Raw genomic sequence first — 14,304 nt, 5'->3', positions numbered from 1 at the left:
ATCAAAGCAGGCACTTCCGAGGCACCAGGCAGTGCGCTAGACTAGAGAGTCTTGTTTTGTTTGGTTTTGAGTGTGAAATCCTCTTGACATGTCAGCAAATAGATCCCCTCGTACTGTCTGAGCGTAACAGCCACCCTGGTCTGCTCCCCTTCGCCAGCACGTTCACCCGGAAAGTGGCAGCTGTGGCAGGCAGGGTGTCTCAAGCCATTGCTGTTGGGTCAGCGCTGTCTGGGATGGTGCTTACTGAAGGCGGGGTCCACACTGCCACTTTCAGCGCGAAAACTTCAGTCGTTCAGGGGTGTGAACCCCCCCCCCCCCAGCGACAAAAGTGTCAGTGCTGAAGAGCCCCGCTGCTGACAGTGCCGTAGCGCCAGGAGCCTCGGGTGGGGTGGTTATTTTTTATTGCTGGGAGAGCTCTCCCCACGCTGCCCCATCCCCGTGGGGCCGCAGCCGTGCTGCAATGTGGGCAAGTTAATGATGTACCCTGACTGCTGCTCTCGAGTAGTAAGGTGTAATGAGGGGCACCGGGCCTTCAGCCACAGGCAGCAGCTCCTCTCAGATCCCCCCTGCTATGCCACTACCCCCCACCTTGTCCCCTCACCCAGTTTTGCAAACACCTTGCCCTGCTGCACCTCTTACTGTTCCCTCTGGACGGGGCCTGAGCGTCCCAGGCAGAGTGAGTTTCCATATGTCTGCGATGTTCCAGGCTCAGACATCACGAGAAGCCGTGTTGCCAAAAGCCAACCCCACCTCTGTTTCGATAATGGGGAAGGCTGGGAGAGGGGAGGGTGAATTGGATCAGCGTGCGATTTGGTGTATTTCCATTAGTCTGAAGTGTTGGGTGTTAGTCTAGAACGGAGCTGACTCCTCCCGCATGAGCTGACCCAGCAGCGAGAAGTCTGTTAAAATACTTAGTACCATTTAGCTGTTGAAAAGGAGGAGCCAGGGCCATGTACCCCTCACTTCATGGCAGACCACCAGCAAGTGCTTTTTGGAGGGCAGCATGATGCTGTGTGGCCTGCGCAGTCCTTGCATCTGCAGTCTCTAACTCCAGGCCCGGTCCGGTGCTGGGGCTAGCTGAATGGCTAAGGGAGGCAGCGTGTTTGTGTGGGTACCGTGAAATAGCTAACCTGCAACTACCTCTATCTGCTTCTTTACGATGTGCACCTTCTGCTAGTCGGGAGTGTCATGATGTATCCACCTTACTTATTCCTATTACATTTTAGGGAATGCCTATTTCTGCTTTCGGTTTGATATATCCAATTTCAAATAAGGAGGTGGGCTAGCATCCTTGGGGGCCTAAACAAAGCTATTTTTGAGAACTAGAAGCACAAGAAAAGTTTCTATATTAAAAATTCCATCAACTCCCCACTGCTTAAAATAAAATCTGTGGGAGTGGGGAGGTCTCAGGCACTGACTGCAAGCTGTATGTAGCCTTTGTCTACAACCTGTCCTGAAGGACGACCCATCACTCTCATAGATCTTGGGAGACTGGCCAGTGCTTGCTTACAGACAGCCCCCTAACCTGAAGCAAATACTCACCAGCAACCACACAACAGAACCACTAACCCAGGAACCTATCCTTGCAACAAAGCCCCTTGCCAACTGTGTCCACATATCTATTCAGGGGACCCCATCACAGGGCCTAATCACATCAGCCACACTATCAGAGGCTTGTTCACCTGCACATCTACCAATGTGATCTATGCCATCATGTGCCAGCAGTGCCCCTCTGCCATGTACAGTGGCCAAACTGGACAGTCTCTACGTAAAAGAATAAATGGACACAAATCAGACATCAAGAATTACAACATTCAAAGACCAGTTGGAGAACACTTCAATCTCTCTGGCCACCTAAAAGTGGCAATATTTCAACAAAAAAAACTTCAAAAACAGACTCCAAAGAGAGACTGCTGAATTGGAATTCATTTGCAAACTGGATACAGTTAACTGAGGCTTGAACAGAGACTGGGAGTGGATGGGTCATTTCACAAAGTAAAACTATTTCCCCGTGTTTATTCCCCCCACCACCACCACTGTTCCTCAGACCTTCTTGTCAACTGCTGGAAATGGCCCACCTTGATTATCACTACAAAAGGTTTCAGAGTAATGGCCGTGTTAGTCTGTATTCGCAAAAAGAAAAGGGGTACTTGTGGCACCTTAGAGACTAACCAATTTATTTGTATGCATCTGATGAAGTGAGCTGTAGCTCACGAAAGCTCATGCTCAGATAAATTGGTTAGTCTCTCAGGTGCCACGAGTCCTCCTGTTCTTCTTACTACAAAAGGTGTTTTTTCTCTCCTGCTGGTAATAGCTCATCTGACCTGATCACTGCCTTACAGTGGGTAGGGTCACACGCATTGTTTCATGTTCTCTGCGTATATAAATCTCCCCCCTGTATTTTCCACGGCGTGCATCCCATGAAGTGAGCTGTAGCTCAGGAAGGCTTAGGCTCAGAGACATTGGTTCGCCTGGAAGGTGCCACAAGCCTCCTGTTCTTGCTGTCTTGTTTCCGCAGCTGACTCAGCCCTCTGGACATCTGAGCCTGCAGGGCAAGGTGCTGCCGCTGTCGCCGTGCTCGGCGCTGGCTGCGAGCCGGAGAAAGCCCGTTGATCCTGCCCCGTGCAGGGTCCCGCTTTGCTCTACGCCCCCCAAAGTGCCCTGCAGGGCAGCCCGAACTCGCGGGGGGCGGGGGGCGTTCCTCGCCCCGCGGGCCCGTCCCGGCTCGGTGCGCGCAGCCCGGGGCTCCCGGGGCGGGGCGGGGCGGGGCGGCCCCTCCCCGCGCGGGCGGAGCCAGGCGGCCGGGCCCTGCCGGCAGAGGCGGCGGCGGGCCGCGGGCGAGGGATGAGCCGGGCCGCTCTCCGCGCCCACACGCGCTCCGGCCGGCGGGGCGGCGCGGCCGCGGCCATGAGGGTGAAGAAGGGCGGCGGGGCGGCGGCGGCCGCGGGCCCCGAGGACGAGCTGCTGCGGAAGCCGCTCATCGGCCCCGAGGACGTGCTGGGGCTGCAGAAAGTCACGGGCGGTGAGTGCGGGCCCGGCCCCGGGGGAGAGGCCCCGTGTCGCGCCGTGGGGCCCGGCCCCGCTTCTGAGCCCCCCTCCCCGGGGGGGGCCCCGGCCCCGCTTCTGAGCCCCCCTCCCCGGGGGGGGCCCCGGCCCCGCTTCTGAGCCCCCCCTCCCCGGGGGGGGCCCCGGCCCCGCTTCTGAGCCCCCCTTCCCGGGGGGGGGGGCGCCCGGCCCCGCTTCTGAGCCCCCCTTCCCGGGGGGGGGGGCGCCCGGCCCCGCTTCTGAGCCCCCCTTCCCGGGGGGGGGGGCGCCCGGCCCCGCTTCTGAGCCCCCCTTCCCGGGGGGGGGGGCGCCCGGCCCCGCTTCTGAGCCCCCCTTCCCGGGGGGGGGGGCGCCCGGCCCCGCTTCTGAGCCCCCCTTCCCGGGGGGGGGGGCGCCCGGCCCCGCTTCTGAGCCCCCCTTCCCGGGGGGGGGGCGCCCGGCCCCGCTTCTGAGCCCCCCTTCCCGGGGGGGGGGCGCCCGGCCCCGCTTCTGAGCCCCCCTTCCCGGGGGGGGGGGCCGGCCCCGCTTCTGAGCCCCCCTTCCCGGGGGGGGGGGCCGGCCCCGCTTCTGAGCCCCCCTTCCCGGGGGGGGGGGGCCCGGCCCCGCTTCTGATCTCTCCCCCCCCCCCCGTGGGGGCCCGGCCCCGCTTCTGATCTCCTCTCCCCCCCCCGTGGGGGCCCGGCCCCGATTCTGATCTCCTCTCCCCCCCCCGGGGGGGCCCCCGGCCCCGCTTCTGACCTCCCACCCTCTGCGAGGGGGGCCCCCGGCCCCGCTTCTGATCTTCCCCTTTCCCCCGGGGGGGCCCCCGGCCCCGCTTCTGATCTTCCCCTTTCCCCCGGGGGGGCCCCCGGCCCCGCTTCTGATCTTCCCCTTTCCCCCGGGGGGGCCCCCGGCCCCGCTTCTGATCTTCCCCTTTCCCCCGGGGGGGCCCCCGGCCCCGCTTCTGATCTCCTCCCCTGGGGGGTCCCGGCCTGCCCTTGGAAAGGGGCCCCGGCCCCCCGTCTTGTCTCCCCCCGTGGGGTCCCGGCCTGCCCTTGGAGGGGGGCCCCGGCCCCCCATTTTCCCTGCCGTCGTGAGGTCCCAGCCCCTCCAAGGGGGAGGTATGTCCACCCCACAGTGGTCTGTCTGTGGCCCAGGGGTGCAGTGCTTGTCCAGGGCTCCTGCCCCATCACCACTCCCTATCTGGGAGTCAGGGCTATTTCTCTGCTCAGGCTCTAGTGACCCCTTGTTCCCTAAGGTCTCAGCAGCTGGGGCCTGGCCCTTCGCTTTGAGATCTGCCTGGGCAGGGGGGTGGTCGCAGTATTTGCTCTTCATCTGCTGGGTTCTGTGCCTGGGCTGAGCCCCTGCTTTGTGCAGTTGGGGACGGGGCGGGATGTCTGAGACCCCTTGGATTGCATGTCTGTTCTCGAGCTCCGTAGCCATTCTCTGCCGCCCCTCCCCAGGGTGCAGCCCCCACCAGTGGTTTTTTACTGCCAGCACCCGGCTCAGGCCGCGGGCCACGTTGCTGTGGGTCTGTGTCGCTGGGTGGGCCGTCTGAGGACTATGCAGGACAGCGCCTTCTCGAGAAGTGGGCACTGACTGATATAGACTGACGACCTGGTGCTTGAACCTGAAAATGCAGGGCCAGCTCGGTCTCCGAATTCAGCAGCGCCCTGGTCCTTCAGCCTCTTAGCGTTGTCAGAGGCGGAGGACCGCTCCAGCAGGGGGACAATGGGCCTCTGCCCCAGTGGACAGACTGTGGGACAGCTGAAGCTGGTGGCTTTGTGCTGCACCCAGACAGGCGAGCACGGGAGCCAGCCCTGGTCTGAAGCTCAGGGGCCTGGTTTCTGTGTTTGCGAGAGGCCCCCACCTGAGCCGGCCCTGTGGGTGGCGGAGCGCCCTGGGTGCTGCTGAGTGGCAGGAGTAGCTCTCGCCAGCGTGCCTGGCTGTGGAGTCGGGGCCCTTGCTAGTCCGAGGCTAGGGACTCTTCTGCAAGGCATGGAGGTCTCGGGCCGGGGGCAGCTGGAGTAACTGCCCCACCTTCCACTCGGCTTCGGGTGGGGAAGAGGGACAGGAGGTGAAACTGAAACACCGTTTGCTGAGCTGCTAACCCAGGACTGTCTCTTAAAATAGATTCAGGTGGGATTTTCAGAGCCTGCTGAATCATTTTATGGCTCTATCGGAAAGAGTCTGTGCTTAAACACTCCTCTCCCGCACAGCTGGCTTTGCTGGGAGCCGTCACGCCCCAGGTGGGTCGCTGCTGCCAGAGGAGGGGCAGATTGTGGCTGTGGAAGGGAGTCTCTGCTGTCCCAGCTTCTGTTCCTCCATGTGCTGAGAGGGTCCATGGGGCTGCAGGTCTCTCTAGCAGGGGCCTCTGGGGAGGGGAGGGGAGTACTTCCAGGTCTCCCCTTGAACAGATTTGCAAGGACCTCCCCCCCTTCTCCCCCCCCATTAGAGCTGGGGAAAAGTACTGAATTATTAGCCCTGCTGACTGACATTTTCTCTCCGAGGAACAGGCTGCTGTGCTCTCCATCAGCACGCCTCAAGCATGTTGTGATGGGACTTGGGGGTTCGGTCTCCTTGGCTTCTGTTGACTCTGCCTCACGGGGGCCAGCTAGTGCCAATGTGCGAGTGGTTTTCTAAGGCAGGACTAGGCCACCCCCACACCTGTAGCTAGAATGGGGGCACAGTGGGGCTCATGATGGCATTGCTGGAGGCTGATCCCAAGGGAAGGGTGTGCTGTTTCCCAGCTCAGGTGGGCTTCACTCTCTTTGCAAGAAATGAAAACAATCATTTCTCACAATCGCTGCGTTGCTACTGATCTCGGCTGTACACGGTAATTTCAAGAATCTGCCACTTTACTCCTGGTATTCCATGCTAAGCCTTGTGCCTGGCTGATGGCGTTTGGAACAGGAGCCCTGAAGAGTCTGGCGCTAAAATGGCACCTGAGTGTTGTCAATGGCTCTGGGGAAGTAGGGTTTGGGAGGCTGTGCAGGGGGTGGGGTGTACCCCTGTGAGTGCTCCCTGGGCAGTAGGGGGTAGGGACAAGGAGAGGTCCTGCCCACATCCTCTGCTCTTGCGGGAGGAGCATTTGGGGTCTCGAGGCTCCTCTGGGGCGTGGCCGTTAACACTCTGCGGCACTGGGGGAAAGGTTCCTCCCCAGTGCCCAGCTAAGACACTTGGGTGGAGTGCTGTGGGTGACTTTCCGGCCTCTCATGCTGTGCACAGAGGACGGCTCTCGCGTCCTGTGGTAAGAGCAGCTGTGCCATGCAGGATGAAGTGCATTGTGTGGTTTGGCAAACACCGATATAGTTGCTCCAGATAAGTGTGCTGGTGTTTGGACAAGCATTAAAATATTTTGTGATAGGCCATGTAACTGGTGCTGCTGCTTGGTAGCCACGTCTGGGTGTATCTGTGGTTGACATGTCCATGCATGCTCTCTCACGTAGAGTTTTAAAGGGAATACACATGAACATATATTGCAGTCTGACACTAACATAAATGATCCTTCCCCCTGTAGACTGGCACTTGTAAAGTGTTCTTCTCTCCCAGATCTAGCAGCCTAGTGCAATGTTGGGAAGTTTAATTAGTTGCCCAAGGTTGCATATCAAGCTGGGAACAGAATGATGAGCCCACGCTTGTAGTCACCTTCTCTAACTATGGGACAACAGTCCCAGAAACAAACCGTTTAGTTACCTCCTTCAATGGCCTTGTCCCTTGATGCTTCTTGAGCAGGTCCCCGGGAGACCTTGAGAGCTTTACTTTTGCAGAATGTTCCCCTGCCATCCCCACGGCGTCCACGTGCCAGAACCCTGCTGCACTGTGGGCCATGTGCACGTTCCCGTCTCGACACCATGCATCAGTGTGTAGAGAGGGCGTATTCTCCCTGTGTCCATCGGCTTCCCCTGGCCCCGCACAGCACAGGGGTTCCCAACCTTGCATACTAGTGGCATGTTCCAGAGCAGTCAGGCAGGGGCTGCTAACAGTCAGAGAGAGTGGCTCCCCTTCCCTCGTTTGGCTCCCATTCAGGGTGCTGTCACTGTGCACGTGGCAGGATGGGTGCTCCAGCTTGAGAGGAAAAGCTTAACTGCTGCATGGTTGGTCCCGTCCCTGGCTCCGGAGGCGTGTTGTGTCTGGCAGGAGCCCACCCTCACTTCCAGGGCCTTGTTTCTTCATCGCTAGGCTGTGCAGATTGACCCCAGTTTGTGTGAATGCGCCATTTGATCTGATGTGGGACTAATATTGTAGCTGGCTGATGCCAGGCCTTGCCACGAGCACCTGAGGAGCGTGCTGGGCAGTGTCTTTGCAGGGCTGGGGCTGCAGTGAAGGCACATGTGGAATGTAGTGTTTTTGCAGACTCAGGTCCTGGTGCATTGGTCCTGCCTGCGGTACCATCCTTTGGCCCCTGGAAGTGCAGAGGGATGGTTTTTCGAAGAGCGCTTTTCAGGGCCCATTCCTTTTCAGCAGATGCTGAAAACATCCAGCCATTCTGTGCAAGGCGCTGCAAGGATGGGAAGGAGCACTGGCTGTGGGAGGGAGGCTGACAGCTCGTCCAGCCTCAGCCCTTTCCTGCTGTTGGGGCGCTTGAGGTGAGCCGGTTTGGCAGGGAAACTTACTCTGGGCTCCTCTGGCCCTCTGAGGGTAAGCATGAAACACAAGTGCTCACAGTTGTTTCCTGTCCTAGCTGTTCTCAAGTTAAGCTCCCCTAGGCCCCGTGGACCAGCCTTGTTGCTTTAGGTGCTTGTCCCAGTCCAGAGCTGACTCTAGATACTAGGTGAACTCTCCTCCCATGTTTTTAGCGTAAGGCTTAGAAAATCCCAAACCCAGGGAGTCCATGAAGTGTGCAGTGTTCATGCAGGCCCAGCGCATGCAGCAGGAGCCAGACTGGACCTGACCTGGGGTCTGTCTCCTCCAGTGTCCTGTTACCCAGTCACCAGCACCAGATGCTCCAGAGGAAGGTACAAGAACTAACCCCCTGTAGAGAGATGTGGGATAATCTGTCCTGTGAAGGTCTCAGCCTAACCCCTAGGAGTTAGTGACTGACTTAAACCCTGAAGCATGAGGCTGTCTCTCTTCTCCCCCCCCCCCCCAGCCCCCATACTCTGTTAATATCCTGTGGATGCGGTGACTTGGCCTTGGGGCGCTCAGCCAGGGTACCATCCTGCATGTGGTGCATGGCTTGGCCCTGGCAAATGGGATGGGCCCAGCAAGCCCTAAAACAGGGAAGGGGCCCAGATAATGGGGGTTGCTCCTCAGAAAGGAGGTCAGCAAACAGGGCTCTGCTGGCCTGAGCTCCAGGGTCAGGAGAACAAGTGACTCTAGCAAGGAACAATTCCATTCTGGCCCAGTGACGTATGTTTGCTAATGCGTGTGAGTCGCAATGGCTTTGCTGGGGGGAGTGTTGAGCGGCGGCAGGGGAGATGGCGTGATCAGCCAGATTCCAGAGGGGAAAAATACTGAACTGATTCCACCCCTTGGAGGGCCTAAGTTCCTGTTGCCATGAAGTCATTTGAAACAGTGTTGGTCTGGCCATTGAAGCTCTGTCTGCGGTGTTGTGGCCCTGGGATCTGACTCATCACAGTACACACTGTCATTAGGCATTTTATATATATATATATGTGGAGCTATACCTGGCTCATAGAGCTTGAAAGGTCATTGAGTCCAGTCCCCTGCCTTCACAGGAGGACCAAGTACCATCCTTTATTTTTGCCCCAGAGCCCTAAATGGCCCCCTCAAGGATTGAACTCACAACCCTGGGTTTAGCAGGCCAATGCTCAAACCACTGAGCTATCCCTTGCCCTTGCTACAAATGTACCTCGGGCTATGGGGCCTTCAGTGCTTTGCAGTTTAGTTTCCTCTCGTTTCTCCGAGACGGTGGCGAGGCCCAAGGCCCGCTGGTCCAAGTGCAGGCAGTGCAGGTCAGGGGTGTGGGGATGGTGACCGCTGGCTATAGCAAGAGGCTGTGCAGGCCTTTATAAGTCAAACCCTTTGATGATTGAAATGCTTCCTCATCTGGGGCACTTCGGAGCATCAGCCTTTCACCTGGGACAGAGCCATTATCAGAGTGAATAGCCTGGGGTAGATCCGGTCCAAGCATGGGCCTTCCATTGTGCCCTGTGGAGATTCGCTCATCTGCTGTGCTGAGGGATGCTGGTTATGGCAGAGCAAGGCTAAGAAGTCTTCTGCTAACCCGGTTCTAACGGGTCCAGGCCCAGCATGGGCTAGACTGGCTTAGGTGCTGAGATGCTGCAGTGACACGCGCTTTAGAGACTAGGCGACATGTCTGGAATTCTGTGGTCGCATGCCAGCAATGCCCCTTCTTGTTCGTCCCCTGGCCACTCGGCTTTGTGCAGAGACTTGCCGGGTTTCCTGAAGCACTTGTGAAATTTGCCAGCCACGGCAAAGGCTGGAAGAGCCAGTTCTCCAGGGCCCTGAGCGTTAATGTCCTGTGATGCTGGGGGCGGGAAGCAGGCCCCAGGACTTCTCCCAGCTGCTGTGTGCGGGTGTTTTGAACTCAGAATCCCTAGCCCCTGGGTTGGAAAAATCATGAGTCTGAATGCAGGGTGCATGGTGCTGCTCTTCCAAGCCCTCAGACTTGAGTGCCCTTTGGATTGGCACTGAAACACCCCCCAGGAAGGGGCTGGCGTGGTGGAGCTGGCAGCTTGGGGGTGGAGCCGGCAGAACTCGGTGTCTAAAATGCAGTGGTTTTATGTAAGAGGAACAGCTGCTCTCTCCAACGTCCAGGCTGGTTACTCAGCAATTACCACAGAAATACCCGCTGACATTAGAAACCGGCTTAGTGCTGAGCCGGCCACGAGTGCACTGTGGGAGCCCTGTTATGGAACCACACGTGGGTGGAAGGAGGTCTCTGCTCCCAAAGGGGACACTGGTAAATCTTTTAGATGGCTCAGGGCAGCTGGCTGGCTGTGGTGAGAGGTGCTGTGAACAACATTTGGTGAACCCTGTGGCAAACGAACACTTGCTTCCAATTCATGGAAGCTTATTCTGTCTGCTGATGTATGCAGGAAGCCAGGAAATCTGGCTGGCCTGTCTTCTCAATGTTTCCCTGCCCCTAATAAGCTTAAGGGAGGAAGATGCTGTCCAAACTCTCCTGGGTGTGTTGTGTCCTCTTCATGTGAAACTCTCCCCAAGTTCCATTGCCTTGCCCTGCACCAGAGCTGTCAAGGGCTGGCAGTGTGGAAAATGGCAGGGTGCAGTTACGTCTCCTCTATGAGCTCACCTCTGGCATAGCTCTAGATGGATTAAACAGAAGGCGAGTGTAGCATTCGCTTTGCTATTAGCAGGATTTGTCACTTGCTCTTACAGCCACACTCACAATAAGAGGAAAACCTTGCAGCCTGATTAACTTGGGATTACCCGGGAGAGGGCAAAGCTAATTTCAGATTGCAGTTAATTACAAGCGCAGCTGGAGGGGAAGAAAGGTCCCTCTGTAAATCTAGGGCCGACATCCGCTCTGGGAACACAGCCTGGGTTGGCCAAGGAGTCAGGAGGGCACTGCCCTTCCCATGCTGTCTGCCCAGAAAGGTGTCCATGCCTGTGGGGGACACCCTAGCTCTACTGTGCTCAGGGTGCTGGGAATAATGAAGACGGGTGCATACACAGGTTGCAGGGGCTAATGTGTATCTAGGCAGGGTGCCGTTAGTTCCCTTCTGTAGCATTTCACCTCTTCCAAGTGAAGGTCTAAGGCTTTGTCTGTCTTGGGGATCATCCACTGGTGACTTTGTTAGCTACCATGGTGCATTCTATGGAATAGGCAGGCGAACTCGCGTCTCTGCTGGCAGGTTTATGGTCAGTTTAACAAACCGAGCTTGCCCGGGAGGAATTGGTTGGGCTGGCTGACTGCGGCCCCGAAGGGCACTTGGAAGGGTCCGACTCGTCAGTAAAACGGGTTCTCTGTGGTGGTCGTAGCATCTCGTCCTCTCCGGCCTTGTGCCCTATCACAGGCTGTCCGGGCTGCTGCTGCATTGTCTTTTGCAGCACCTTTCCCAGCAAACCTGGTTGGTGGCGGCAGGGGACGCTGTATTTCCAGCATGGCGAGTCGCTAGGGTTGCTTTCCTGCTGTTCGTTGGTTTGTTAATCTATCGTTCCTTCCCAGTGAGCCATGTCTGTGTAAGGGGCTTGTGGTCAAGCCTGGCTTGGCAGCGTCTTCCTGGGAGAGGCGATTTGACCTCTAGGGAGCCTGTAGCAGAGGCCCGTCTGCATGCTGTTGGGCAGCAAATACAGGGAGGTGGTGCCAGGCCAGCCTGACCGTTGGCAGTGGAGGTTAGTTTTTCAGAGAGGCCCTTTTGCTGGGGCTGGGGCACTGTGGGATAGCCCTTGGAGGACTGCTATACCTTGCTTGGCATAGCATGAGCCTGAACTCTATCCACAACATCCCCACTCGGAGCACTCGTGACGCAGTGCGGGGTCCCTTCAGATTTCCCCTCTGGGGAAGCCGAGCAGACTCAGTAGGGCTCAGAGTACGACTGAGGCATGGTTTAGGGACTCCTGGGTTGAGATGTAGGGTCAGTTAGTTGTTGTTTCTCTAGTGAAGATGAGCCCTAAGCGGTAGGGGTGACGTGGGGAGGGGCCCTGCGTGGGACTGTGGTGTCTGGTTGGTTGGGGCCCTCTCTTGCAGGTTCTTTACACTAGTAATTCAGGGCTTGCCTTCTCTAGCCTGGAAGACTCCGTGGAAGCTGGCAGGACTGAGACATTATAGGTCTCAAGCTATGAATCCAGGGGAAGGGATTTTTATTCAGACAAATACTGAACACACCCTCCAAATGGTGTGTGAGGCTGTGTGTCTCCCCCACAAAACCGGCCATAGGCCCGGTTCACCCCACCTGGCGCACACTGGCCCGCTGCCTGAAGGCCTTGCTGCTTGAATGATTGGACGAGAAATGCCACAATCTACGTCTTCGGGGCCTCCATCGAAACCAGCGTGGGTGAGATTGGCATGTCCTGGTGTGTCCACGGTCCAGTAGACGTAGCTGTAAGGCTGGCAAAGCCTTTTGCAGAGGTTGTGGAGGGATCTCTTGGGCTGCCATTATATGGTGCTGCAGAAGGGCTGAGACAAACCCCAGGGAGGACTGAGTGCATCAGGAACGTTAGTGGAATTGCAGGCCCAAGGGTACTCTCAAGCAGGTAGTGCCAGGAAACATGCAGCCGCAGGAAGCCTGCAGCAGCTGCTCTGCTCTTACGGAGCCGGAGTGAGGATTTGGTCCCCCGGGAAGCCATGATGCCACCTCCTTACCATGGTGCTAGCGGGGACACGGCACTGGTTCCCTTTCCTCTCAAAATCCTCCTCTTCCTCCATCCCCTTTCCCGCTACGCTTCCCAAGAACATCTGTCAGTTCCTCTTCCCTCACGCTCCCCACCCCATGTGGGACTGAAACGTGCCCCTCCCTGGGCTGCCATGGGCTTGTGGTGGGGCGGAGGGCGTGAGATACCCGTACAGGGCAGTGTTTGCGCACTTGTCTACAAGACAATAAACTCGAGGAATCAAGTGGCAGGGCAGCCTTCAGCCCAGCCCAGAACAAGAGGCTTGGAACCACCTAGGACCCACTATTTTGCACCAGGGCTTTGTTAGGATCCTGCTCCTTGGTCTCCCCTGCCCTCTTCTCTAGGGGGTTTTAATGTTGCTCCATCTGGTGAGTCTTCTTTCCTCTTCCTTGTTCTGCATTGCTCTGGATGCCAGGAGTACCCCAGTGCTCTGAGTCACCCCCTTCCTGCGGAGTGGGGCGGGGGGTGTATTCTGGGCTGGGGAGACAGAAGGTGCCTTTCCCTGGGTCACCAGCCTGCATGTTCAGTGTGTCTGTGCTATGTTTGCCCTCCTCCTCCTGAGAATCTCCAATCTGATAATCTCCTAATCGCCAGCTCCAAGCAGTCCAGCATCAGTGTCTGCGTCTTACACCTGGCTTACCTCTTGGGAGCAGGTTTCGAAATAGCCTCTGACCTGGTTTCTTAAAGCATGTTAGGAAACAGCCATGTGCTAGCCAGGGGGTTCCTGCCTCTTCTCAATTTCTGTTCCAGCTCCTGTTGGCAAGACAGGCTCACCCCAGGTGACTGCTGCTGCCTCCCTTGTCTGTATGGCCAAGGGCCCTTCCCAGATTCTAAGACCTTCCTCCTCCTTTTGGCACTCTGCTTCCCCTCCCCCACCCCCAGACAATTAAAGGCTTAGAATAAAATCTGCCAAAGCTGAGCTCAGATGCTCTAAGGATGAGATGCCTATAAATAAATGTTGGTGAGGCTAGAGGATTTTCCCTTTACCCCCATGGAGGGCACTGTAAATTCGTGGCCCTGATCTTAAGTGGGAGGTTGCTGGGAGCATTCCCCCCCGAACCTGATCCCCACTAATTCACTGAAGCTGCCCCAATAAAAGGTGCTCTGGCCAGGCTGGTGCCGAAGTCCAGTGTGGCCTTTCACCAGGCTGGGAATAGAGGCAGTCTGCCAGTGTGCTCTGGTGATCTGCAGGGCTTTATGGGAGAATTACGTCTGTTTGGCTGACCTTGAGGCCCCAGGTTTGTTCTCTATTCTCTTCCCCCCCCCCCCTCGACTGTTGGCACTGAATGCTGTGTAATCCCATCCCTCTCCCACCGAGAAGTGCATGCTGGAGGAAATGCTCTCACCAGCACAGTAGGCTGAACATGAGAGCCGGGGCCTTTCATGCTAATTTATGGCACCCACTTGACTAAAATGAGTAGTTACTAAAGGAACAAATCTCTTAGAGAATGCAGAAGTGCCCTCGTCAGGGCTCTGTGTGTCTCTTGAAATGAGAACTGGAGCAAGGTTACCATTGCCCAGGGGAGGTGAGGACAGGCAGTGTTTGTGTAGCTGCACATACTAACTTGTCTATTGCCATTTTGTTCTTAGCTACTTAGGGGTAGAAGGTAGATGTGCCTGGTTGTTGCCGTGAGACCGGTGCATTCTGATGGGGATGAGGCTGCCCCTCTGACAGGACCAAGTGGTAACTGGCAGCATTCCCAGGCAGATGCTCCAGCCACCCGCTTATCTATCTTTTCCTGCTTTTTTGCTTCTGCCATGGGGTCGTTCCATCCAAGCCCCCTCCCTGGAGTTCCCATCCTCAGCTCGCCCATGGGAGAGGGAACATTCATGTTTAGGCTGCCCTGAGGGTGGTTTGTGGGGCTTTTACCCTCCCCTTGTGGACCATTTCGCTGACAGCATGGGTCTCCGTGTGTAAAGCACGTGGAATGCCCTTACATTTGACCAGTGCTTCTCCACCTACCGCCCGGCCCACTGAGTTCCCTCCAGAGCCAGGCA

General features: G+C 57.3%; 1 protein-coding gene across 2 annotated transcripts in view; it reads left to right on the top strand.

Annotated features, from left to right (window-relative positions):
- The first annotated feature begins 2,809 nt into the window (after positions 1-2,809).
- Positions 2,810-14,304, top strand: part of UNC119 (unc-119 lipid binding chaperone) — a 41,257-nt gene continuing 29,762 nt past the window's right edge. The window contains exon 1 of one of the 2 annotated variants that reach the window (XM_073315285.1): positions 2,810-3,022. In XM_073315285.1, coding sequence (XP_073171386.1) covers positions 2,845-3,022 — 178 coding nt within the window. In that variant the 5' untranslated portion in view covers positions 2,810-2,844. The remainder of the gene's footprint in view (positions 3,023-14,304) is intronic. The other variant, XM_073315286.1, reaches the window with a different exon arrangement.

This window comes from Lepidochelys kempii, chromosome 17, assembly GCF_965140265.1.
Source record: "Lepidochelys kempii isolate rLepKem1 chromosome 17, rLepKem1.hap2, whole genome shotgun sequence".
Taxonomy (NCBI): domain Eukaryota; kingdom Metazoa; phylum Chordata; order Testudines; family Cheloniidae; genus Lepidochelys; species Lepidochelys kempii.
The sequence above is the reverse complement of the archived record's forward strand: the minus strand, read 5'-3'. Positions and strand labels throughout refer to the sequence as shown.